The sequence below is a fragment of the Podarcis bocagei genome, assembly GCF_964188305.1.
Source record: "Podarcis bocagei genome assembly, chromosome: 3".
Classification (NCBI taxonomy): domain Eukaryota; kingdom Metazoa; phylum Chordata; class Lepidosauria; order Squamata; family Lacertidae; genus Podarcis; species Podarcis bocagei.
Window position 1 is genome coordinate 40,584,854 of NC_138127.1, and position 27,304 is coordinate 40,612,157.

A 27,304-nucleotide genomic window follows, 5' to 3' on the forward strand; every position below is an offset into this window, starting at 1 on the left:
TTGTGAGTGCTTAAGTATTTGGAATATTCACTCCATTCATTTATATATTTAATTAGTTAAATAATTCATTTGCCACATCATTCAGAGCAGGGAGCATAAATCCTGAAATACATAAAATAATGTTAAAAGCAATGTAAATCAAGTGGTTTAGACCACAGCACCACTTGTGTCCCTTTTCACAAAGGCCAGTGAAAGCTGGTCAAATAGAGTGACTGGGGCACTGTCCAGTCGTGTGTGGTTTAAAGGGGGGAAATTTTCCCCCAAATAGCCTGCTGCCCAAAACCACACTATTTTCTGTTACCTGCACACTCCCTAGCCTTCCATTTGAACTGTTGTAGCTATTTCTGACAATCAGCCAAGCAGTTTGTTTCACTGCTCAACCAATCCAAGCCAAAACTATTGCTTTAGGCAGGAAATCCCTCCCATTCAAATTCAGGCAGAAAAAAACACACACATAGCAACTGATAGGGCCCCTGGTCCATATCTTCATTTGCATCCTTATAGGCCAGTGATGGCCAAACTTGGCCCTCCAGCTGTTTTGGAACTACAGTTCCCATCATCCCTGACCACTGGTCCTGTTAGCTAGGGATGATGGGAGCTGTAGTCCCAAAACAGCTGGAGGGCCAAGTTTGGCCATCACTGTTATAGGCAATCCAGCTAATCAGGTCACAGGTGTTAGCAGGCAGCTGAGAAAAATACTCCCCAAATTGCTTCCCTTTTTACTCCCAAGCCCTGAAAACTGGCAGCCAATTAGAATCATTCTTCTGATCTGAGCATGCCCAGACCTTTTCCTTTGCAAAGCAGCCTGCTGAATTGTGGGTAAAGCCCCATTTGCTGAGAGCCCAGCCAGCAGGTGAGCAAAGCAGCTTCCCCCCTTCTGTTATTAATGGCTTTTCCAGTGGAAGGATTATTGGTGCTTCTGTGAAGGAGCAAGACTGCAGGGCAATGGTGCACCAAATGTGAGTCTGTATTTTATTTTTAAAGTTATATTACTATTGTATTTGGGGAATGGAGCACTTATGTCTCATTGTTTAGGTAGCTGTGGGGTAGATTACTCTCAGAGCTTGTACATAAAATTGTGTGGTACACTTTCAAAGGGTAACAAATCCATCACTCACAGCAGAAATGAAAAACAGGAAATGTATTGTTACAGGATTTGGGGGTTGGTTTGAATGATACTTTGGGTGTCCTCCAAGCCTGTGGTTTTGTTAAGGGGGAAGTACATTTTCCTTTCTTTTGCTAAAATTGTGCTGGTGGCATACTCCGCAAGGCTGTTGTGAGGAGAAAACACTACAAAACACTTGAACAAATTTAAAACATTATTACAAATGTAGAAAACTGCAGATTCCTGTCCCAGCGTTTTTCCACACAATGGATATGCTGAGGACCTGCACTTGAAATCTATTGCTCATAGGCAATAATATCCTAGTTGGTGTGTTTTTTTAGGTTTGTTTTTGTATTATTCCAAAACTCCTTTCAGAATGGGGGGGGGGGCAGACAGGTGGGAGATCATTTTCTTTTACATTTAAATCACTACATCCTTCGAAAGAGCTCAAAGTAGCAAACAAGGTATCCCTATTCCCCATGTAATACAATCCGTGTGAGGTTGGTCAGGCTGAGAGGCCATAATAATAATAATAATTTATTATTTATACCCCGCCCATCTGGCTGGGCCTCCCCAGCCACTCTGGGCGGCTTCCATAAAAACCAAAAATACAATAAAATATCACACGTTAAAAACTTCCCTGAACAGGGCTGCCTTAAGATGTCTCCTGAATGTCAAGTAGTTGTTTATCGCTTTGAGATCTGCTGGAAGGGCGTTCCACAGGGCGGGCGCCACTACCGAGAAGGCCCTCTGCCTGGTTCCCTGTAGCTTTGCTTCTCGCAATGAGGGAACCGCCAGAAGGCCCTCGGCACTGGACCTCAGCGTCCGGGCAGAATGATGGGGGTGGAGACGCTCCTTCAGGTATACTGGACCGAGGCCGTTTAGGGCTTTAAAGGTCAGCACCAACACTTTGAATTGTGCTCGGAAACGTACTGGGAGCCAATGCAGGTCTTTCAAGACCGGTGTTATATGGTCTCGGCAGCCACTCCCAGTCACCAGTCTAGCTGCCGCATTCTGGATTAGTTGTAGTTTCCGAGTCACCTTCAAAGGTAGCCCCACGTAGAGTGCATTGCAGTAGTCCAAGCGGGAGATAACCAGAGCATGCACCACTCTGGCGAGACAGTCCGCAGGCAGATAGGGTCTCAGCCTACGTACCAGATGGAGCTGGTAAACAGCTGCCCTGGACACAGATTTGACCTGTGCCTCCATGGACAGCTGTGAGTCCAAAATGACTCCCAGGCTGCGCACCTGGTCCTTCAGGGCACAGTTACCCCATTCAGGACCAGGGAATCCTCCACACCTGCCCGCCTCCTGTCCCCCAAAAACAGTACTTCTGTCTTGTCAGGATTCAACCTCAATCTGTTAGCCGCCATCCATCCTCCAACCGCCTCCAGACACTCACACAGGACCTTCACCGCCTTCACTGGTTCTGATTTAAAAGAGAGGTAGAGCTGGGTATCATCCGCATACTGATGAACACCCAGCCCAAACCTCCTGATGATCTCTCCCAGCGGCCGCATGTAGATGTTGAAAAGCATGGGGGAGAGGACAGAACCCTGAGGCACCCCACAAGTGAGAGCCCAGGGGTATGAACACTCATCCCCCACCACCACTTTCTGAACACGGCCCAGGAAGAAGGAGCGGAACCACTGTATGACAGTGCCCCCAGCTCCCAGCCCCTCAAGACGGTCCAGAAGGATGCTATGGTCGATGGTATCGAACGCCGCTGAGAGATCCAGCAGAACTAGGAAACAGCTCTCACCTTTGTCCCTAGCCCGCCGGAGATCATCAACCAGTGCGACCAAGGCAGTTTCCGTCCCGTGATGAGGCCTGAATCCCGATTGGAAGGGATCCAAATGGTCCAAGGTCTGGCCCAAGGTCTTACAATAAGCTTCATGGCCCAGTGGTGATTTTGAAACTCTTCTCTTAAATCCTAGTCCGATTAAGAACCTACCACTTTATTCCATATTCTGGAAAGTAGACCTAGAAGTCACAAAGCTGGAGGAAGGGATCATCTTTTCCCATTGTGCTGGAAGTTTATGGAGGCCCTTGTTAACAGTTCAGTGTGCCGCCTTTTAACTCTCCCTTGGCCCTGCCTCTGCAACCTCTGAGGCCTTGCCTAGTTGCTCTTCCAGGTCCAGGTCCAGTAGCCACCACTGGAAAAGGCCCTCTCTGTTGCACATACCTGTGTACTTTCCTTGTAGGTGGGACACCAAGAAGGACTTCCTCTGATTGTCTTAATAACTCAAAATTTGATACCTGGCTACCAGGAACCCTAAGACTGAAATTCTAGGCATAACTTACCTTGGAGTAAGCCCCAGTGAATACAATAAAATAAACATGCCTAGACATGGGCCCTGTCCACACTTCCACTTGTGCTGTGCCTAAAAAGCACAGATCTCAGTAGGGTTATTTTGCTTCCTTTGCATTTTCTAGGCATGGGTCTGAGCAGTTTTCCCCTTGCCCTGCTCACATCAGCAGGGCTGGGGGGGGGGTGGTCTTGTCCTCTGGGCAGCCCAGGACCTCCATATACTCTGCGCAGGCTTGTGCCCCAGGCAAGCCACTTATTGCTGCTAACACAGCTGTTTGACTTCACCCTCAGGGGCACACTCCATTGTCTCAGAACAGATGGATGCCAACATCTCTATATAGCAGGAATGTCACATCTTCTGTTACACACTGTGTTTGTGTGTGGGACACATTAGATAAAGAATTTTCCTAGGAAAGCTGTATTCCAATAACACTAAACTGCAGGCAGAATTCGATGATCATTTTTGGGTGGATTTGTAGAGAAGATAATGTGCAAATGGAAGGATTTGCCATCAGTGTCTGGAAGTGACTCCTTTTTGCTTTTGCTGTTGCCGTACTTGATAAAATAGCATCATGTCAGGCATATAAATCTTGTCCCAATTAAGTAAAGATTCAGAGGAACTCTTGTGCTCATAGGTGTTACTGAACGGAATTAACATCTAGTTTTGTATTGCTTAAATTCAGTATTCATACCACATAAGGGTACCTTCACTTTTTATTCTTACAAGGGACCATGGTGTTTGTTGCAGAAATGTATCCATTTTCATATTCATCAAAGCTGTGGCACATCACATTTTAGGTTACCAAAACTTGAATTTACTATGTGTGGTCCCAATGTTGTTCTGGCAGCCACAGGCATATTATTTCGATGTTCGCTGTGTGAGGGAAATCTTTTTACCACCACATGAATCTTCCTTAGTAGAACAGGAAATGGGTCCAGGATGTGTTGGTGCTTTGGAGCACAGTGTTTGTTTCATGCTTTCAAAGGGTAAAGTGGCGACTCAAATGTACTGATTGTAAAGTACAATCAGAGATGATAATCCACTTGATTAATTCAATATCAAATATGTGATCTAAATACTAAGGGCTATAATGAGGGAGTTTATTCATTCCTTTACTGGGTTGTTGTGTGTGTGTCTTGCTGCCTGCATTTTGATCTCTGTTTATAAATAAAATTCTATGTTGTAGAAAATGTGATATTTGGCATATGGTGCAATATCACAGCAATTAAATTTGGTTAAGGAATGCAAGCACACTAAACTCTTATTCTTGGAATGAACTGCAAAGAACTGACGTAGATAATTTCTGTGCAACATGTAAGTTTATGCGTGACTAATGACAGTGCAGTGGTGGCATGATAAGCGATAGATGGTTTAACTGAATGGGCACCTAGCAGGGGGAAGTAGGTAAATTTATGAAGAGGTGCTGGAAATCAGAGATTTTCAGCCTGTTCATTCCCTTCCTGCATAAAGTTACATCTATTGACACTCAAGGAAGGCCCTTTCATGCCTCATTCAGATACACCAGCCTATTCCTGCACAGCACTCTTCCCCAACCTGGCGCTCCTTGAGCTGTTCGTAGAGTTGGAAGGGACCATGAGGACCATCTAGTCCAGGCATAGGCAAACTCAGCCCTCCAGATGTTTTAGAACTACTACTCCCATAATCCCTAGCTAGCAGGACCAGGGGTCAACGATGATGGGAATTGTAGTCCGAAAACATCTGGAGGGCCGAGTTTGCCTATGCCTGGTCTAGTCTAACCCCCTGCAGTGCAGGAATATGCAGCTGTCCCATACAGGGATTGAACCTGCAAGCAGCTGAGTTATCCAGGCTGATGGTAAACTCGCAACTCCCTTCAGCTGCAGCCAGCATGGCAAATGGTCGTGGAGGACGAGAGATCCAGGCTGGGGGAGGTTGCTCTAAAAGTACACATGAGGGAATGACTCCTACTCTTTGGAAGATAAGCCTATGCACAGAGGACTTAGAGAGGAGTGGGGTAGTGTGTCCAGTTGTAGGAGCTATATAGAATCCCCATGGGGATTGCTCTCATGTACGGAGAGCTACAGAATGAGGGGAAGGGCAACTATTCTGCACCAAATGTATGGCCCAAATCAGAGCCCTTGCGGGTGACATAATATCCTAGCTCATTAGCTTTTGTGTCCCACCAAAAGTTTCAGTGGGATACAGCTTGAACCCAGAAATCTGTGTCCTCAGCTTGTTTTATAAGACGGATTGTTTTGAACATTAAATCAGGAAGCATTGAGTAGCACCCTCCTCTTCTCACACTCCGTTTAATTAATATACTACCAGTCTTGCTGGGCTGGCCCATGGGCTTGTTCTCTTGGCTCTAATTAATGGCAGCTTTTACATAACATTGTGAGATACTTTATGTTCCCTTTAGAGCTTTTTTAAATTTAAAACCCTCTAATTTTAAATCCCTTCATTAGTGTTCCTCACAGCAGGAGCAGCAACTAAGCATGGTTTGTATTCTGGTGACATCTTCTGGATGAAGTTGTTGTTAAACAGAACTATCAATGCAGCCCTTCTTTGCTCTAGCAGTTTTCGTCTTTCTCTGTCTAGTGAGTATATGCATAGTATAGAGAGGATTCTACCCAGCTACATTTTTGTAGGGTTGCAGGATTAGTATATTTAAATCAGAAGATCGAGGGGCTAAAACATATTCGCAAATTAAAGCTGAAAGGCCCAGCCTGTAGACATGCTCGGTCCCTTGTGCCATTCCCTCACGTCCAGGCTAACACTTAATGTTACTTCTATGACTTAGGATTTATGGGATGCTTTACCCCATACAAAGTGTCTTCACCTCCACTAAACCATACAACAGCTTTGGAAGGTAGGCCCGTAGTATTGGCTGAGAAACAGTGCTTTGCTTGTGGCAACAACCGAGTTCAAAGGTGTGGCAGTTGTTCAAACCATGGGACCTTGTACCTCCCATCTTTTAGGGCCAGACAAGACATGCTAGAGATGTCTTTGCAGTTAATGCATGCATTTTTAAAAATGCAAACAGCTAGTGCCAGAAAGCTGCTTTTGCTCTTCTTCCTTTTCACAGGCTAGACATGTGGGTCTGTCTGTCCGCTTCCCCAAGCTGAATGTTTGTGTGTTTAACATGTGCATGTAGCCGTGTGTATACACATGATCAAGGTATGTGGCCTGTTTTCAATGTGACCCTCGGTCCAAAAAATGTTAGTCACCCCTGGGCTAACATGTCATCTGCTGAAGTGGACTGTAGTGTGTGGAAACTTGTGCCCTAAGAAATCTAGCCTTTCAAGGTGTAACCTCATTGGTGTGTTTTATTTCGTTCTGATTCTTTGTTTGGAGAAGCTCACTATAATTGTATGGTGTGTGTCTTGGAGGGGATTGCAGTCATTTTTCATATAGAGTTGGGAAGCAAATCTGTAACTCCCCAGTCTGAGATACAATGTGGTACAAATCCTGACACAAATGAATGTGCCATCTACAGTATCTTTTAAGTGGCCATGTTTGGACATCCCCCTAACAAGAACAAGCTGCAGTAAGTCTTGACTGGGGCTGGGCGATACAGTGGTGCCTCGCAAGACGAAAATAATCCGTTCCGCGAGTCTCTTCGTCTAGCGGTTTTTTCGTCTTGCGAAGCAACCCTATTAGCGGATTAGCGCTATTAGCGGTAGCGGATTAGCGGCTATTAAAGGCTTAGCGACTTAGCGGCTAAAAGGCTATTAGCAGCTTAGAAAAAGGGGGGAAGCGGGAAAAAATCGGAACACTCGTAAGACGTTTTCGTCTTGCGAAGCAAGCCCATAGGGAAATTCGTCTTGCGAAGCAGCTCAAAAACGGGAAACCCTTTCGTCTAGCGGGTTTTCCGTCTTGCGAGGCATTCGTCTTGCGGGGCACCACTGTATCTGGTTTTCAATATCACAAGATATCACCAGCTGAACATAGCACTATTTTGATATATCACGATGTTTGAAATAAGGCTGGAACTATGTAGAGGTGAATGTGACAATGCCCTGGCAATTGCTACTACTTACGGGTCTAACTCTAAAACTGATAAATTTTTATTTACCTTTAACAATATTGTGAAACTGTTGTGTTATAGTACTACTGTACTGATAATGTTTAAATTAGCACATTTTCTCTAAAATTAAAGCTGTAGAAGTAATTCAGTAATTATCAAAGGTAGGGTGGGAGAATGTTTCCTAAAAATTTAATGCCAATTCACATTCACTGTCACTTTTATTCAAATATATTTCACTATTGAGTCTTAGTTGAATGTGTGCATCCTAGAACACCATTAGTTATTAGATTGTTAGTTAATTTTCTTTTCTAAACCAAGCCAAAATAGAAATAATGAAATGGATAAATTTTAACAGAACAAAAAATTTCTAAACAAAATGGTATATTTTTAGTGCCAGGGTAATTTTGTGTGTGTGTGTGTGTGTGTGTGTGTCCCCTAACCAGAAAGAATGGATAGGAATTTACAGAATAAAAAAATATTAAACAAAAATATATATTTTTGCAAGGAAAATTTGGTGCATTTAATTATATGAAAATTTACTCAGTGATAGCGTGCTTCAACTGTAACATTACATATTTCTGGAGAATATATTAACATTAATATAGTAATCTGTTATTAATAATAACAAATGTGTGAGAAAGCAAAAGCGCAAGGGGAGAATTAAGAAGAGTTCTAGGGTAGGGAGAGGTTCTGGAGGAGCATAAGGAGGGAGACACACAGACACAGAGACAAGTGTGTACAAGTGCATGGAGGGAAGTTCCCGCTTGCAGGCAGCTGAGCTCCGCCTGCTCAGGAGATGGAGCGCTCAGGGAACTTAGGCTGCACACACACACACACACACACACACACACACACACACACACACACACACACGGTATCTCCAAGGACCATTTTTGCCTGCCGCTGAGGAGGCAGAGGAGACGGAGAGCTAAGGCAGGGAGTTACCCTGCAGTGCACTTTTTGCTTTAGCCTGCTGCTGCAGCTGCTGCAAGAGGCACGGAAGAGCTGCTGAGGCAGAGTTAGCAATAGAATTGGCAGCACAGGACAGGAAGCAGAACCGGCTTCCCAATTTTTGCAATATCATGCTTTTTTACTATCGCACACAAATGCACACAAGGTTCATGATATATTGCCAGGTAATTTTTAAAAAACGGTTATCACAATTTGCTCTTAATATTGATATAAGACAGTATATATTGATATATTGCCCAGCCCTAGTCTTGACTTTGAACACTTCTCCCTCTCCTCCTCTGGTAGAGTTGTGAAGAGACTGGAAGCTTTTGCTTCAGATTTCTATTAACCAGAAACTGTGGTCAATAGTAGACTACAGCTTGCATAACCTGGCCACCATTATAACATATTGTTTGCAGTTGGCTTGTTTCAAACATTACACTAGCACATGATGCAGAGCTGTATGCGTATCTTGTATCTGAAGAAGTGTGCATGTACATGAAAGCTCATACCAATAACTAACTTAGTTGGTCTCTAAGGTGCTACTGGAAGGAATTTTTTTTTATTTTGTTTGCACATGAAGGAAACTGTAGGTGGTCTCATAAAATCATTTCTGTCCCTCACAAGTTAACTGTTTGAAATTCATGATTTCTAACATGGTTACAAAGCATAGTCTTTGCCTGTAGAGTTATTTGATGGGACATAGGTAGCATAATTATATTTGATCCAGAAATCTATTGTGATCATTCAGAAAGACACAGCTTCCTTCTATAAGGATTCCCCATTCACATATAGAGGGAATGGCTCCATGTAGACAGGAGAACCTAGATCAGGGGTGTCAAACTCAAATTCATCGGGGGCCGCATCAGCAGTTTGGTCACCCTCAAAGGGCCGGTTGTATCTGTAGGACTATGTAAAGGACATGTAAAGTGGAGGTTTCCTGTGTAGAACGGCCGGCGCCGCTAGAGGGCAGACGTTCTCTGGCTTGTAGGCTGCCGTGCATGCGCTGAAGAGGCGGCTTTCTTGTGTCAAAAAAAAAAAGTGAGAATAAAAGGTGAAGGCTGGCGGCTGGCGCTACACGGGCCAAATGACGAGGTCTGGTGGGCCGGATTCGGCCCGCGGGCCTTGTGTTTAACACCCGTGACCTAGATCAAGCACAATTCTATTTAACTGGCATTCTTCATATCCCTCCCCCTTCATAGCATGAGACTAGTGAGGTTCACATGGGAGGAAAGTCCATATTCAGCCGTGCTCACCCTCCAGCAAGTGTACACAGGAATGCAGAATGTACAGATGACACACTTCCCAAAGCTGGTATATTTAAGCACAATATAAACTGAAAACAAAACAAAAAGTCTAGATTTTGTAACAAAATTTATTTTTGCTCTGTAGATACAAATCCAAACATCAAACAAATTGAGTGAAAAAATACTAGTAATTAACAATGAAAACTTTTATTATTTAATAAATAGAACTTTGGCATTCAAAATTCTAGCTGTAAACTCTACTAAAAAAGAAAAGTTACAAAAAGAGGCAAGAATGACAGGCCTGAAGACATGAGCCAACCAGTGGCTCTTTAAAAATAAAATAAAAACAACAACACTGGATGCATTTCGATTTAAGTCATGACAACTCTATGTACACGAGGTATTCTGAGTGGTTCAAAAACTGAACCCAATTTTGAAAAACTACCAGTCTTGGGAGACTGATCCAGTACATATCTGCTGTGCTTTTAAAGATAGCCCCTTTTCCCTTGCCTTCTCCACTGATTATCAATGATGTACTATACCTAATATATACAAAATTAATACATTCTGTTTAATGTTCTTCATATACAGAAAAGCTGGAAAATAAAGATCAGACTGCTTTCTCAAATATTGACCCACAGCTTTTAGAAAATATTTCTATTTATGAAAGTTATTTTTCACAAGCCTACAAGCTAAAAAATAATACTAATAAGCAGAGGAAACAAAGTGCAACAACTTGATACTCTCATAACTTCAAAAAATTAGATTATTATTAAGCCATCAGCTAAAATAAAAGGCACAAAGGTACACAGAAGTGGAATTAATAGAACTATTGAATAAGCTATTCAATTTGATTTGTTAACTCCCCTTTTTTTAAATATCCACTAGCTTTTTCTAAAGTAGTAACCTTACCTTCCACGTTGGATGAAATGGCACCCACATCCAGAATATTGTGTAAAATCTCTTTCATACAGAGAGATATACCAAATATACAAGCGGATTTACAGAGGCATTATTGAATGACAAATTTGGTTATCTGTAATTGAGTGAATTTAGCCCCAGCTTAGGTTTCAGGCAAATGAAAATGGATACTTTGCCTTGCATTTCTTCTCTCTCATTCCAGAATCTGGCGATAAATAATTCCTCTCCATTTTCCCCACAAAAGTGAAAACCAAAAATAATGAGAGAGAGAAATAACTTTGGTTCATATAGCTAATTTTGTTGGTGTCTGTGGCAACCTAATTAACTGAAATTCAGATCTGCTGTGCTTCTAAATCTACACACCTAAAACTGAAGGTTTAATACCTAATCCTAAACACATTTAATTAGGTAATCTTGATGATTTGGGGCTTACTGTTACGGCTTACTTCCAAGTGTGCATAGGATCATATACAAGCGGCCTAACTGGACTTTAAAGTCAAGTTTACATAACCATTTTGAACTGACCTAAATATGACACTACAAATTTTATATGGCATATAAATAATAGCATTAGTTATATCCAAAAACAATTTTCCAAGTTCCTTTTTGAAATACATTCTTGAATTACAGTAGTTACTACAAAATGCCATCTACACAATTATAGAAATACAACCTGAAATATGAAAATTGCTTGTACATTTCTTTTCATGTTTTCTAATAGATAAAACTGCAGCTTTCATTCATTCATAATATATTTTTCAGCCCTTGGGATTGTCTCTCATATCTGTGGCAAAAGGTTGTCATGACTAAATCAGCCTACTCAGTAATGCCATTGTTAACCACTTCTCTTAAAAGCTAGTATTAGTTAGCTTCACATAAAATACGTTGAATGGGACCAACTATTTTTTGCTGAAAATACCCATGCATATCTTACCTATTTTTTTAAAATGGCATTGTAAACCGATGGGCTCTTTAGCTACTTAAACAGCAGGCCTTGCATTATAACATTAGTTCAAATAATATAATACTGTGTCCTTATGGCTCACATAAATTTTGCCCATGGCATTTCGGTCTTTGGCTACCACCTCCTTTCATTCTTTAACCATGACTGAGACAGGAGAAGCCTGTCATCAGTAAGCGGAAGCTTCCTTCCAAATGCAGGTTTCCTTCTAGGTTCTAGCAATTGTGTGTAACAGTGGCTACTGTTTATGGTATCACCACATCCAGTGCTAAAAGATGAGCTCATGTCAGCAAAACAAGATCATCTTTGGATGCACTGGGTATGTTCAGAAAGGGTGGTTGAGTAGCTGAACTGCAAATGCTAGTAGTCACACTCCCTTGCACTGTGCATTTGATAATAGCATGAAAGGGGCCTATTTGTTTACAACTGAAAACTGTGAAGGCCTTCAGGAGAGGAGGAGCCATGGCCAGTAAGTACATGTGCTGCTCCCCTTCACACTCCTGCCCAAGCATGCAGCTGCTGAGGGGGTTGTGGCCAGTGACATGATCCTGCTACCCTCATGCTTTCACTGAACATGTGGAGAAGTCTCAAAAGGACTCTGGAAGAATGCCCAAAGTTGCTGCGGAACATGGGCTTTATTCTTAGAAAATTGCTGAGCAAATGTTGAGCTTCTTCAAGGGTTATACGTATACCTACGTACAAATTAAGATGCAGTAATTTCTTCCATTACTCAATTACTTAATTATTCCCCTTTATGAGGTTTTTAAAATAGTAACTCCACTTCAGCATATTTAGAGGATATTCTTGTTGCTCAGCTTTCCATTTCCAAAGAAGAATATCAGTCTTTTTTTAAAAAAGCCAAGGGCTCTAAAAACTTGCTTATGCAAACAAGCTTTTAAAAAACACACTATTTCAATGCTTCATTTAAATGAATTGGGAGGGGACGACATTAACTGAAATAAATAAGTTTATAGATAACAAACAAGGAGGTCAAATAAGTCCTAGAGCAAGGCTAAGAAAATACTGAGTGTCAGAGAGAACGTTGCACAGAAAAACTCCCTCCTCTATTTTGGTGATTTTCAATGGGTGCTGCATAACAAGGCGGAAATGTTTGCCTATTCAAGCGAGGGTAGGAATCATGCTTTTCACTCCGATTTGGCTTCATGATGGCATAATGTGGCCACATTTAACTGGCTGTGTGATTACTTGGTATTATCATACTGCCTATGTGAACCCTGACTGACTGTGATTATCTCAGAAAGAACCCCATGTCTTTTTTTTTTTTTTTTAGAAGACACCAAGGCTGCAGTCCAAGGAAATAAGAAAGTGTAAATAGTATGCAAAAGATAGAATAATATGAAGTCAGGACAGCTGTGAGCATTCTGTCCCTCAATGCCTAAATTTTTGTGGCCAAACATTTGGCAGAGTCTTGTTCCTAAGTGCTTTGCAAAGCTTCACTGTCTCTCTAACTGGGTTATCTTCCACAAGTAATGAAGGTAATGAGTAGATGATGGTAAGGACTTAATTTATATGAAGTTTATATTGCCTAATTTACAACCAGTGTAAAAATTAAATAACTTCTTCAGTTTCTTTGTCCCAAAACTATACTGTTTACAGACAATGGGAGGAATTCAATGTCGTGGTAAGGTGATCGTTCTGTCAGGGCAAGCGTTTCCGTTAGATAGAACAATTTGCCTCTCCTACCACCACACTCTGGGTTTCTCCCAACCCCTGGAGCCCGTTTTGGGAGGCACACAGGGGGAGGAATGAGGGGAAGTCCTGTTGCACAAGCAAAAGAAGACCTTGCACAGGGTTTTTGCTGACAGACTTGATTAGTTGATTCCTGCCCATTAGTTCTATTTTAAGTCTCTTAAATATTTTTTCTTGGTCTATGGTGATGCTGTAGTCTCAAATTTATGGCAAAGTTCTGTTTATAAAACAGAAGATGCAACAGTGAAAAAATACTTTAACCATCAAGTCATCTTTAAGACATCTCTACAGCATAGCACGTTGAGTCAGTGTCTTATCACACTTTCAGTTGCTTCCTGGCGTGAAAGTAAATTGATTAGAATTATTTTTCACCATCCATGCCCTCATCTGCATAGAAACAAACAAAACAATTCTTAACTTGAGTACAATACCACCTAATTAGACCTACTTTCTAATAACTGTAGTGGGGTTTGCAGTTGTTAGTATTTTAAATTCAAGCAATTTGTTTTATGTTGTAAGGACGGAGGACTAAGTACTTTCATGCTTACAGAGTTGTTTCAAGATAATACTTACAAATCTCGATTTGAAAACACTGAACAGTAGTTAAGATAAATACTAAAATAAATTTCCACAGACAGAAGTCAGGACAGTGTTGATCAAGAAACACCCATTTAAATAAATATAACTCTGGAAAAAAATGACTAGAATAGGTTTTTCTTTTTTTTTGAAATAAGTACTATCATATGCAAATGGTATTTCAACATAAACCAACAATGTAAAATGGAGACATCACATATAAAACTGAAAATGGCAACCTTTTCAAAAGAAGCTCTTGCTCACTTTTAGCTATGACAGTTGGCAAGACCAGTCTATAGCTTTCTGCACATCAGGGCCAATTGTCATAAATAAGCAAAACGTACCTTATTCTCTTTTTTCCTTTCTCTTTCAAAAGGAAGCACTTCGTTGCTTTATATAATTGATTGTCAGAATAAAGTGACAGCAGGCTTGACTTGGCAGAAAGGATGTGTATACTTTAACACAGCAAAATAAGAGCAGTCTGGATTACCAAGTGATTTTGGGTACATAGCTTCCTAATTCTAGAGCACTCCTATTGTAACTATCCACCAGGAACAATGACTTTCAGAACACATGAATTAAACATGTTTCTTTTAGCTTTTAAGCTTCCTGGGTGCTGGAGTGAGCTCCTGGAGAAATTTAAAGTAATTAGGTATTGATTATAAGGATGCAATATTCTCCTGCTCTGTGTGTGTTAAAAAAACCCCTTTCTAGCCTTTATGCCGGGGTGGCTAACCTTTTGGGTTGAATGACTGTGTTAACCCTTGACCAACCCTCTGGGGGTGACCGTATCACACTCTTGGGCATACACATGAAGCCCAGATGTACAGGCACACATGCAGCCTCCCCGCCTCACATGATCCACGAAGATGAACTATTTGGTATCAAGGAGAGGCTAATTTGCATCCCCATCAAGGTGCTGGTTGGAGCCCACTCCAGCGAGGTGACTATTATAATTTTGGCTTTTTCCACATGCTGCCAAAATCAATGGGGTCCTGAGGGGTCAGGGAAAATGCTTGTGGTGTGTATGTCCAGGTCAGGTCCCAAGAATGGGGCAGTGGAAGGTTAGCCATCCATGTATAATGCACCCAGGTCACAAATGAACTTAATTGACACTAAAGTTTCCACACTAATATAGTGCAGAAGAGGCTCACAGGATGACAGTTAAACTCTCAGGCCTGAACTTCTTATGCTTTATTGAAAATATAGGAGCTTATGTGCTGCTTTGTCTAAGAGGAACATTGATGATCAATGGACATCAATTGCTAAGTAAAATGACCTTTACCAAGCTGAGATGGCAAACATTGCAAGGTAAGCAGGCTACCTTTGTGTGTGCCTGCCCTCAAACAGTCCTTCTAAGGAGCCTCCATGTCATCATCCAGTTTTAATACCTACACACGGCAGGGCACTTAAAACCCCCAGTAAAATTCTCAATACTGATCTTGTACCCTAAAGCTTTGCTGAAGGGGGGGGGGGATGATACAGCAGTAACTGCAGTGCCTTCTTCTGACACTTAAATCTTTTGACTCCAGAAGACAATATGGATGCTTTTACAGACCATGTCAGAGGAAACAAAATCCAACATTTCCAACAGAAACACATTCTTCACAGCTTTGACCTACATTCAGTAGTTTTGAAGAAATCAGATCTCTTGTGCAGCACGTCCCGTTCTCTTCAAGTGACGACTGCTTCACCGGCATGAATTTACATGCAAACGCTTGAAACCCTTTGATCTGGCACACGGAGCGTGTCTTCCAGTATGGCTCCTTAACATAAACACAAGGAACTAAAACCAGAGCAGCATTTAATAACTTAAGTCACTGTTGCCGTGAGCCAAACCTTTTATCACTGTGTAATGCAATTTTCTCCCATGTCTTGAGCATAGCAGTCTGATATTATAGTCCTCAATTCATCAATATCTTTTCGTAACTGACACACCTCTAAGAGTTTCTTTGAGAGAGTTTCTGTGCTGTGGTAATTCTCATCTTCAGATGAGCAGCTCATTGCTGAAATTATAATAAAAAGACAAAGACAGCTTAGGTAAACACACCTAACTTTGAATTAAATAGTCCAGCCAATGTTTGTTTTGGTACGTTGAAAAGAAAATATGAAAATGTGGTACTTTCCCTTCCACAAATGTGAAAGAAAGTGGGGGTTTTTTATACTGGTTTCTTGCCAACAACGCAGCAAGAATGGAAACATTCAGAAAGTGATTTTGGTTAATCCCCCCCCCCCCCGAATTAACAATGTTGCTGCTCTAAATGTGAAGTATCCCACTTCAGGACAAGGTTTACTCTACTTCAGATGTGGGTCAGAATCAATGTTGCGCTGACAGATGCAAAGGCATCCCCCCTTCCTCACAGCCACCCAGCCAATCTGCTTGAGAGGGTCCCCCAACCCTCTAGCAGATTCTTGGTTGTGTGCTTGTAAGGATAAGTCCCACTTGCAGAAGCAAAAATCAGTTGTGCAGGTGGGACACGACACCTGACTGCTTAGAGGCCACAGTGTTATGCACATTGGGTATGCTGTTCAAAAGCTTCAGGGGGAGCAAGCAAATAAGAGGATCTGCTTCTGAAAAGCTGTTTCCATGCACTGTTTTTAGCTCACCAATGCAGAACACCAGCATTTAGCCTACACAGTTGCTCTTACAATATCTGTTGCTTTCTTTGAGATGAGCTGCTTTGCATACATCATCATTATTATTACACTGCTGTACAGTTTTTACAAGGGCCGCAAGCTTTAATTGGCATTAGTAGGTGAGGCTATGAGTTAAAGCTCACGTGCATATTTCCGAAGCGATTTTAGCTCCAGTGTGTTGCAGTGTATAATGGTGAATGGAATAATAATCATGATGTATGAATCTGATTTCCTGAATTGCTGGTGTAAACGGAACTGGACTTTACCTTATTTTTGCAGAGCTGTTCACTGTATCCATTGCTAGTCACCACCAACCTTCCTCCATTTTACTTATGTATGAGTTAAATTTATACCCTAACCTTCCATAAAAAATTTACAAGGTGGCCAAAAACCCCCCAACTAATTCACAAACAAATAAACAATATAAAAATCACATAAGAGCAGACAAAAATAACAACAAGTTTAAAATATAACTAATTAGGAATGCAGGTTGAAATACAGAGCAGCAGAGCAAACCAAACCAGACCAGTAGGCCAAACATCTGTGTAAATTAAAAGGGGTTGCCTGTTGGCAGAAGGCCATCAACAAGTGAGCCAAGCAAGACTAGTACTGAGGCAGAAAATAAGGACAGGAAGGCGACTTGTAGGGGAGCTACAAGGAGACAACCATTGTAATACGCCTTCCCACAGATTCTGGAAGTACAGAAAAGTCTAATAATTCCTGCATTCTTTTTATCATCCATAAATGTAACCTGTCTTGGTTTTTTTTACTGTTACAGTAAATTCTAATCTTGAGTAGGTAAGAAGCAATTTTTTAAAAATCTTGTGGTTACTAAATGCCAAACCGGAAGGTTTCTGTTTGGTTGTCAACATTATAACTATAAAGTACAAGTCACCCCCCCCCCCACAAACTTGCTCTTTCTCCCTGACCATATTCCTGGATTTTACTTGTACAGATATGTCTTCTCATTGTTCAAATCACTTACATCTGATTCCCAGCAGTAAGGACAGGTTAGGCTCCTTGCCCTGAGCTCTGTGGGTAAGAATACTGCAAAGTGCTTTCAAGTCAAATAAACAGTGAGACATTTCCTTGAATAACTGATCAGCCACAGGTAGTTTTTCAGCCACCGGCTGTCTGGACAGCTCCATCTGATGAATCTGTTCCCTCAAAGATGCATTTTCTTCCATAAATCTTTGGTTCTTAATTAGGGAGATAGAAAATAAAAAATGCAGACATTTATTCACTGGTTCTGTTTATTAGAAAAATTATATAAATAACAGGCATAAGTTATTTTGGAAGCTGCTGTCCATTTTAATGAAAATGAGTCTATCTTTGAAAAGGAAATGGTGTGGGAAAGTAATAAAGAATGTTCATCACCATTAAATTCTGCTTGTGAATGTCTAAAGGCAAATTGAAAATGGCTGTTGGAAACAGAAGGCTGGACTTGGAAGACTTTTATTTAATCCAGCAAGGCATGTTTACAATATACTTTTTAAGGAATACAGTGGTACCTCGCAAGACGAATGCCTCGCAAGACAAAAAACTCGCAAGACGAAAGCGTTTTTTGTTTTTTGAGCTGCTTCGCAAGACGATTTTCCCTATGGGCTTGCTTCGCAAGACGGAAACGTCTTGCAAGTTTGTTTCCTTTTTCTTAACACCGTTAATACAGTTGCGACTTGACTTCGAGGAGCAACTCATAGAACGCGGTGTGGTAGCCTTTTTTGAGGTTTTTAAAGACTTTGGTATTTTTGAAGCTTTTCCAAAACTTTCCCGACACCGTGCTTCGCAAGACGACAAAACTCGCAAGACGACGAAACTCGCGGAATGAATTAATTTTGTCTTGCGAGGCACCACTGTATTCCCAGAAGATTTCTCAATCATGCACACAATTCAATAAATGACAAAATGTGTTTTATTACCCTAGACAGGGAATGACAAACAATTAACTGCACATGATGCATCTTCCCTCCACCACAAAAAAAAAAAAAACCAACGCACTATGGGGTCAGGATAAGTCTCTCAATCCCCATGTTTAAACTGATAAGTTGCCTTAGCATTTCATCTTGAAATGTAAGTTTCTAGTATAGGTTCAATTAATATCAAAGTCTTAAGTATGCATTCCAAAAGATCAAGATGACAATACTTGCTTACTATAGGATATAAAATATAGAAAAGCCTTCATTAGTTAAACTTTATAAACAACTCATCCTGATCCAGAAAGTGTGCACAGGGTCATATTTTTAGATGTAGATTCCATTTCTGGATAAAGTCTATTACTGGGATTCAAAGAGTGACACTGGGTACACCCAAAGATTTGGCTTATTTGTGGAATTTCTGACATTCCCTCTCCCCTCCAGCAGCAACGCACAATGCTATATCATAAACTGCCCCCCCCCCAAAAGTGAGTTGCCATATAGTCCTGTGGTGTGGGAAACATAACTCCTCTGTGAACAAGCAGGACTATCTCTCCAGTTTTTGGGTTCCTAGCCTAAATGTGTAAAAAGGCTGTTGCTGCTACATGAGCTGTGGGTCCTTGTATCCTTCATCTTATGGTAAGCAACTGGTGGTCCTTCTCCATCACCAGACTAGTGATCAGTGAGGACAGTGCCAATCACCTGTTAGGACTGGAATGTGAACACCATATCCAGACACAGTATTTCTCCTTCAAGTGACAGATCAGCTGTTTGTGGCAACGATTGTTATACCGAGAATATCACCACTTACCTTGTAGTGTCCAGAGTTTCTTATCTTTAAGACAAATTATTGTTTCTCGTATTGTTACGCCTCATCCCTTCTCAGGAATGCAATTTTGTGATGTATTTATAGAATAGAACAAAATGGTGACATGGTAGACAACTGGCTCAAAAGATGCGATCTCAAAAACTTACTTCAAGTAGCGTCTTTTGTAACTGCTGTACACTCTTATCCTTTTCTTCAAGTTCACTTTTCTGTTTTTGAATTGTCACTTTTCCTTGCAAAAGCTTATCTTGCATAGACTAGGGGGCAAAAAAAGAGAAAATCACCTTAAAGCATGTAGTCCAATAAGCCTATAGCTCAAACACTGTCAGTTACATTTGCTTCTGCTTGTAACTTCAGTCTTCTAGGAGCACTTTAGGCAAATTTATGCTGGCTATTGTGCTGACCAGTCTCTGGAGCTGGGAAGGTCATTTAGACTAAGGTGTGCAATTTTGGGGCCTTCCCTGCCAAGTCTAAAAATTTGATCTACTGGATTCCTGTCCTCGGCTGGCTTCAAGGAGGCAGGTGCTGATGCATCTATTCAGCAGCTAAAAAAGTCCCCACAACTTTTCTTGTGGGGAAGATGGAGAGGGAGCATTTCAGCTTCAGCCAATGCTGAATAATGCTGGGGCAGAACCAGCAGTGGCTGCAAAAGTAGCCCTTTGCCTTTACTTCTATGGGATAGAGAGGCAGGGGATGTAAGGGCTTTAGTGACTGCTCAGGAAGGGCTCTAGCTCAGTGGTCTTGCATGCAAAAGGCCAAAGGTTTAATCCCCAGCTTCTCTAGGTGGGCTGGGAATGTCAGGAATGCTGGAGCACTGCTGCCAGTCAGTGTAGATAATATTGAGTTAGATGGACCAATGTTGTGACTTGCACACAATGGTGTGAGGCAGATTCCTATGTTCTATGTACAGCAGTGAGGCTTCTGCTTCTCTTGTGAATGACAGCCAAAGAAAAGAAAACACACACACACACACACACACACACACACACACACACACTATCTCTCTTACTTCCCGGTATCTTAAAACCGGTTAAAACCATTTTCCTTCCACAAACTTACTGGATGTACCTAGGCATGTACTTAAATAACCACTAACAAGTGAACTTTAGTGGTGTGCCTAAGCTGAATCATATTATGCTTGGAGAACTGATCCATCAGAATGCACATCCTTTAATAAGGATTCAATCTAGCTATATCCCCAAGGTCTGCTAGATACCCAGGAGTTTCACTTAGTCCTCTACAGTGTTTAGCATAGGGGAATAAGAATGGGAACTGCTTGGTGTCTATGGATGGGAGTGCTTATCCTGTAACAGTTGTGGGATTTGTCATTAATACTACCCTATCAAGGAACCTCTTTAGCTTTACTTATGTAATAGCTACACAAAACATGCCTTCAAACAAATACAGGGAAAGAAAAGAACTGGGCTCAACTAACATCTAACTTTTACAGTAGTACCTCAGGTTAAGTTGTTACAGTGGTACCTCGGGTTACATACGCTTCAGGTTACATACGCTTCAGGTTACAGACTCCGCTAACCCAGAAATAGTGCTTCAGGTTAAGAACTTTGCTTCAGGATGAGAACAGAAATCGTGTTCCGGTCAGAAATCAAAAAAGATCTAGAAATATGGTCAAATCTGAAATTGTCAATGCTAGGCCGAATTGCAGTGATTAAAATGAATGTATTGCCTAGAATGTTATTTTTGTTTCAGACCTTGCAGATTCTTGACAAGATGGAATGTTTTAAGAGGTGGCAGAAAGATATCTCGAAATTTGTCTGGCAGGGCAAAAAGCCCAGAATCAAATTTAAAATATTGACAGATGCTAAAGAAAGAGGGGGTTTTGCCCTGCCGGACTTAAAATTGTACTATGAGGCAGCAGCTTTTTGCTGGCTGAAAGAGTGGATGCTCCTCGAGAACACAAACATTTTGGATCTGGAAGGTTTCAATAATGCATTTGGTTGGCATGCATATCTATGGTATGATAAAATCAAGCTGCATAGTGCCTTTAAAAATCATATTGTTAGAAAAGCATTGTTTAATGTTTGGATAAGATATAAAGATCTGTTGGAAAACAAAACCCCCAGATGGGTGTCACCAGTGGAGGCTAAGGCAGTGAAGAAGCTCAATATGGAGGTCGGATGGCCGAAGTATTGGGAAATCTTGGAACAGGAGGGAGATAAATTCAAATTACAAAGTCATGAGAAAATGAAACATAAAGTACAAAATTGGTTTCAATATCATCAAATAATGGAGTTTTTCAAACAGGATAGGAAAATTGGCTTTCAGGTGGAAAAATCAAAACTAGAGACTGAACTGTTAGAACCCAATACTAAGAATTTATCAAGAATGTATAACTTGCTGCTGAAATGGAATACACAGGATGAAACAGTCAAATCGGCTATGATTAAGTGGGCACAGGATATTGGTCATAACATTATGTCTGCTGACTGGGAATGGTTATGGAACACCGGTATCAAATTCACGGCATGTAATGCCTTAAAGGAAAACATTATGAAAATGGTTTATAGGTGGTACATGACCCCAGTCAAGCTGGCAAAAATCTATCATTTGCCCGATAACAAGTGTTGGAAATGTAAAGAGACTGAAGGTACCTTCTATCACCTTTGGTGGACATGCCCGAAGATTAAGGCTTTCTGGGAAATGATCTATAATGAAATGAAAAAGGTACTTAAATGTACTTTCCCTAAAAAACCAGAGGCCTTTCTCTTGGGCATTGTCGGCCAATTGGTGTCAAAGAGGGATAGAACTTTCTTTATGTATGCTACAATAGCAGCAAGAATACTTATCGCAAAGTATTGGAAGACACAAGATCTACCTACTCTGGAAGAGTGGCAGATGAAAGTGATGGACTATATGATACTGGCCGAGATGACAGGCAGAATCCGTGACCAAGGAAAAGAGACGGCGGAAGAAGAATGGAGAAAATTCAAAAGTTATCTTAAGGACTATTATAAACTTGATGAATGTTAGAGTGTTGTGGTTTTTAGGAATAAAGGGATACAGTGACATAAGGTCAGAATACAGAGATGACTAAAATGACAGAGGTTGGAAAGGAACAATTGGGAGTTGCTATAAAACTATGGACATTGGGATGCAGAAAGGGGGGGTATGGGGGAGTCTCAGAAAAGAGGTCTATGAAAAAATGTTATGAAATTATACGTGTTTGTATGTCTTTTTAAGTGTTTGTTTGTTCTTTAAAACTTTGTAAAACCAATAAAAATTTTATATAAAAAAAAAAGAAATCGTGTTCCGGTGGCGCGGCAGCAGCGGGAGGCCCCATTAGCTAAAGTGGTGCTTCAAGTTAAGAACAGTTTCAGGTTCAGAACGGACCTCTGGAACGAATTACAGTGTACTGTACACTGTAATTCGTTCCGGAGGTCCGTTCTTAACCTGAAACTGTTCTTAACCTGAATTATGGGGACTGAGAGGTCCCCTCAGTCAAGCTCTGGAGGTCCAATACCCATAGAGGATCCTTCAGGGCGAGATGGTCCTTCATGGTGGGTCAGCTTTCCACTCCCACCTCCAGCTTTTACTTCTGCAGTGCTCAAAGGAACCAGGGCAGTCTCTGAAATCCCCAAAGGTGTCCAAGAGTGGGCTTAGTTTGCAAAGCCCCCCGGACACCTGGCAGGTAAAGGGTTTGTCTGACGAAGAGCACATCTCCCTCACATTTGTAGCAGCCATTGTGTGTGTGTGTGTGAGAGAGAGAGAGAGAGAGATCTATCAATCATCTCTTGAAATCCTGGACTGAAAATCTCAGAAGACAAAAGATACACTCATCTGTCCAAATCATACTTTTTGAGAGGTTCAAATTAGCTGGAAAAATACCACTGATGAATTTTAAATAGACTTTTTCTGCACTGTGTCTCAAATTATTGTTCAACACAATCTGTTCCAAACTTTCTTCCTTTTTTATTACATATCTTAACCACAAAGTGTCAAATTTATGCTAATTTAATCCATGACTAGCAGGATGGAATTTTTTTCAAGTTTAGTTTCCCATTATTTAAAACACAGCAAAGCTTCACACCATGGGATAGAAATAAAGCTACCAATTCTACAGTTCAGTTTCTGGCTTTTAACACTTTCAGATATTGGGGAGGGGTGGGGACACAATCTTTCCTGGCTGTGAATTAATTGCTTCATAGTCTGAGAGCTGAGCAGCAATTAGTTTGGGTCCCAAGAGACTCAAGTCAACCATGGTTAGGACTTCCCATCCCTGCATGCTGCAGTGCCATGAGCCATGGCTGGAGTAATGCGGATCCCCTGACCTCAACAGCCCTTGGAAAAGGAAAGAGGAACTGATTTGCTTCTAGACCAAGGTCCCTCTTTCCCCTTAGTCCTTGCTTCTCTTCATGCTGTCCCTCCCTGCCCACAATTTCCTCTCAACATATCCTGCTTGCTTCTGGTGCTTGTTTGCCTACCACTGTCAGTTTAGCTATTCAGGTTCTTTCCCACAACCCTGCTCCTCTTCTCATCATTCAGCAAACTGGCCATTTCTTGATATTTATATAACCCACAAATAATATAAATAACTTTTAAAAACAGCTAAACATCACTCCTACTTTGCATGAAGTGCTGACTTGATGTTTAGTATGAAATTGCTAGGTTTTGAGAAATGCATCCATGTAATATAACCGTTTCTACTTTTATAGATTGACAGAAGTTATTTTTTTCTTCTGCTCAACGTGTTGGTTAGTCAACTGCAATATCACATATGTCCATGCTTGTGCTTTGCTGGTTTTATTTGGCTGGAATCTAGAGTTTTAAAATTGTTGTACTCTAGGCATTAATAAAAGTTAAGCTGCAAAGGATGACAAGTTCCAACTCATTCTCCTCTTATAAAGCTTTCAAAGGGGATTTCCCCTACTTTATGTTACTCTCCATCCAAGCATGCTGTATTATTGTGTGCTGAGGTTTACCCATATACTCTGATGACTGCATCCTTAAGCAAAGCCTAGCATCCATTTCCAATTGACTGCAATAAATTCCCTCTGAATAAAATTGGAGTTTAGACTTGTGCTATGATATTACTCTGCTACAGGATACCATGTCTTCAGGGAAAGTATGTTCAGTTTTATGTTTCAGATTAGCAAAAGGCAATGCTTGGGAGGGATTTCACACGTTACTGTAACATACAGTGGCATTTTGGGAATATACTTTATGGGACATGCCTTATTAACTACAAGATCAAACTAATTATCTGGCATTTAATAAAGATCTACAATCATATCATAGAATTACGAAGTTCAATCTAAAAGTAAGGTGGAACATGTACAGAAAACTTATCTATGCGATGTTATGCACGGGGTTTCCTGGATGAAATGGATCCTTTTTTCATTTGGCTTCAATCTTAATTACAGGATACAGTGTGTCTTGGCTGTTCTACTGGACAACCCTCTGTTGGAAACCAGACAGGAGGAATGGATTCCTTTTGCTTCTGCTGGACATTTCAATCAGCTTCAGTACCACTGGCCATTGTATGGGCTGCCTGGCTCAGATGGGTCTTGCTTTGCCATGCTCTCATCCTTTTGGCAGGAGAATTTCTTAGGACAGTACTAATAGACTTCTGTTTTGCACCTTGAACATTAGCCTATGGTGTCCACAAGGGGATCCATCTTCCACTATGCTGATCAACATCCATATGAAACCGCTGGGAGACATGATTTTGGGATTTGGACTTCAGTATCATCAATACGTTGATGACATCTTACTCTTTCCAACTGACTCCAAGAAGACTGTTGAAGTACCGTTCCTACTAATGAAGCAACTCCAACCTGAGTCACACAGGTACATTTTTTTTAGAACAACCAGCTGAATGTTTAAATTGGTCTCATACAGGGCTGGGCGATGTATCACAAGTTAAACATCACACTCTGGTGCACTGTGATGTTGAAACAACAAGCTGCATTGGCCCCAGCCCCGCAAGGCAGTTTCACCCCAGTGTACTGGGGGGCTGGCAAAACTTGTTCCCAGCTCATGCATGAGGTATTGGGGTTCCTCAACTGGGGGGGGGGGCAGGAGCAGTTTAAGAGAGCCCCCATGCCAGCTCTGCTAAACTGTTTTCTAAGGAGTGTGGGCTACCCATGCCTCAGCAGAGCAGTTTAAAGAAGCCAAGAAATGAACAAGTTGTATCAGCTGTTGATGCAGCTTGCTCCTCCCTCTGCAGTATGTGGGGTAGAGCGTGATGGTGGTATATCGCAGGTGAAACCACCGCCACTCACAAGTCCCTCTGCTACCAGCTGCCCAGGCAGCAGAGGGACTCAGGAGCAGTGGCAGTTTCACCTGCGATATACTGTCAGATAAAGCTGCCATCGTGCTCTGCCCCTCATACCAGTCCTGGGTGATATGTCACCCAGGCCTAGTCTCCTATCAGTGTGCATGTTTCAGCTGTGCAAAGGAGCCATTTTCAGATGAGTTGAACCTCTAAAATAATCCAAAGAAATAACATCCAAACAATTGTTCAAGGAACTTTAGTGTTTGTGTAATTTCTGAATAAATCTTTTGGGACATGGTCAATCACCAGACAGCTTCTCTACGTTGGTTTTTTCTTAATTTTAAAAGTAATATTTCTAACATTCCTTGTTGCATTTTATAATGCTTCCATTAAACAGTTTGTAGATTATTAATTAAAGACCTGCTCACATATGCTATCATTTGGTTTTAAAAATCACTTGTCTTATCAAAACTTGATCATACTAACATATTTTGCATGCATGCCTGTCTTGTCTGAAGGTTAATCCACACTTTGCCTTTATTATTTATAGAATTTGTATGCCACCCTATAACCGGAGGCCTCAGGGCGGTTCACAGAACAAGATCAACATAACACAATATATATACACAATCAAAATAAAACAACAACCCAGTAACCCACCCCCCCCCATTATTTTGTTCAGTTTGTAGTGTTCATACATAATTTTTGTGCTGATGTTACGATTGCCGGAAGCTCTCTTGATGGTCTTGTGGTATGAATAAGGGAGAAAGGGGTGTACTGCTTCTGCTGCCTCAGCTTGTTTTGACAGCTGGATGAGGGCAGCAGGCCCATGGGCTCCAGTGGCAAAGAAATGCTTCCTATGTGCACATGATTCTGCATGCGTTTTAAAGGGGGCTGAAACAAGCAAGTGCCAGACAGGCCTGGGCAATGCATCACCCAGGACCGGTATGAAGGCCAGACAGCAATGACTATTCACTCAGCGATCTATCGCAGGTGAAACAGCAGCTGCTCCTGAGTCCCCCTGCCTCCAGAGAGACTCAGGAGCGACTGCTGTTTCACCTGCAATATACCGCTGGGTGAAACAGCCCTCTTGCTCTCATACCACCAGCAGACGGCTTCTTTAAACTGCTCCACTCAGTTGAGCAATTTAACAAAGCCCCACAGGGGCTTGAATAGCTGAGAAGCAGGCAATTGAAGGCAGCCTGCTTCTCAGCTGATCAACCCCCCCCCCCACACCTCTCACAGGCAGCTGCCAAGGCAGAGGAAGAGGATTGAAGCCACACAGATAGCGCATTCCTGTGGTGGCCTCATCCACTGCTGCCTTCGCATGGGACAGATAGGTAGCCCACCTGTGCGAAAGCAGAGGGAGCCCTGAGAATGGGGCCTGACAGGCACCGCTGTCCAGCTGCCTTTGCCCAGGAGGGTGGGCTGCATCTTTTCTCCTAGACCTGGGAGCCCATCCCTCTAGCTGCATCGGCTCTGGCCCCGGGATGAAACCACCTGGGCAGCAGTGGTGACAGTTTCACTCCGGTGCCTGGCAGGGCTGGGGCCAATGCAGCTTATTCCACCCTTTCAACATCGCAGTGTATCACCAGATTGCAGTGTTGAAAACCTAACATTGCCTAGCCCTAGACTTCAGCTTTAATTCTTGTCATGCATTTCTTCTTCCCTACATTATGTTTATGTGAAGGTTGTGGCATCATTCAAGTATTCAGAGTATTTATATGAAGCCATTCTGTCTTGGGAACACAAAGCAGATTACAAATAAAAGCACAACTACAATTAAACAGTGTAATATTATAGATTACTGCTGTCTCATGAAGCTCCTAAGGGCAACCCTTCTTTTCATGGAGAGGATGCATCTTCATCAATAGTAAGGCTAAGGTTAAACGCCTGAAAAAACA

At 41.7% G+C, this 27,304-nt stretch overlaps 1 protein-coding gene and 1 long non-coding RNA gene across 7 annotated transcripts in view; one reads left to right on the plus strand and one right to left on the minus strand.

The window, feature by feature from the left end:
• The first annotated feature begins 836 nt into the window (after positions 1-836).
• LOC308583648 lies at positions 837-27,202 on the plus strand. Of its 2 annotated transcripts, XR_014006308.1 has the most exons (3): positions 837-959; positions 24,547-24,663; positions 24,776-27,202. It is a non-coding gene; the product is annotated as an uncharacterized lncRNA (long non-coding RNA). The 2 variants fall into 2 exon arrangements; XR_014006309.1 differs by lacking the exon at positions 24,547-24,663.
• Positions 15,577-27,304, minus strand: part of CEP85L (centrosomal protein 85L) — a 93,060-nt gene continuing 81,332 nt past the window's right edge. For all 5 annotated transcript variants that reach the window (XM_081187657.1, XM_081187658.1, XM_081187660.1 and 2 more), the window contains 3 exons: positions 19,315-19,422; positions 17,412-17,625; positions 15,577-15,795 (listed from right to left, as the gene is read on the minus strand). In XM_081187657.1, coding sequence (XP_081043783.1) covers positions 15,635-15,795; positions 17,412-17,625; positions 19,315-19,422 — 483 coding nt within the window. In that variant the 3' untranslated portion in view covers positions 15,577-15,634. The remainder of the gene's footprint in view (positions 15,796-17,411; positions 17,626-19,314; positions 19,423-27,304) is intronic.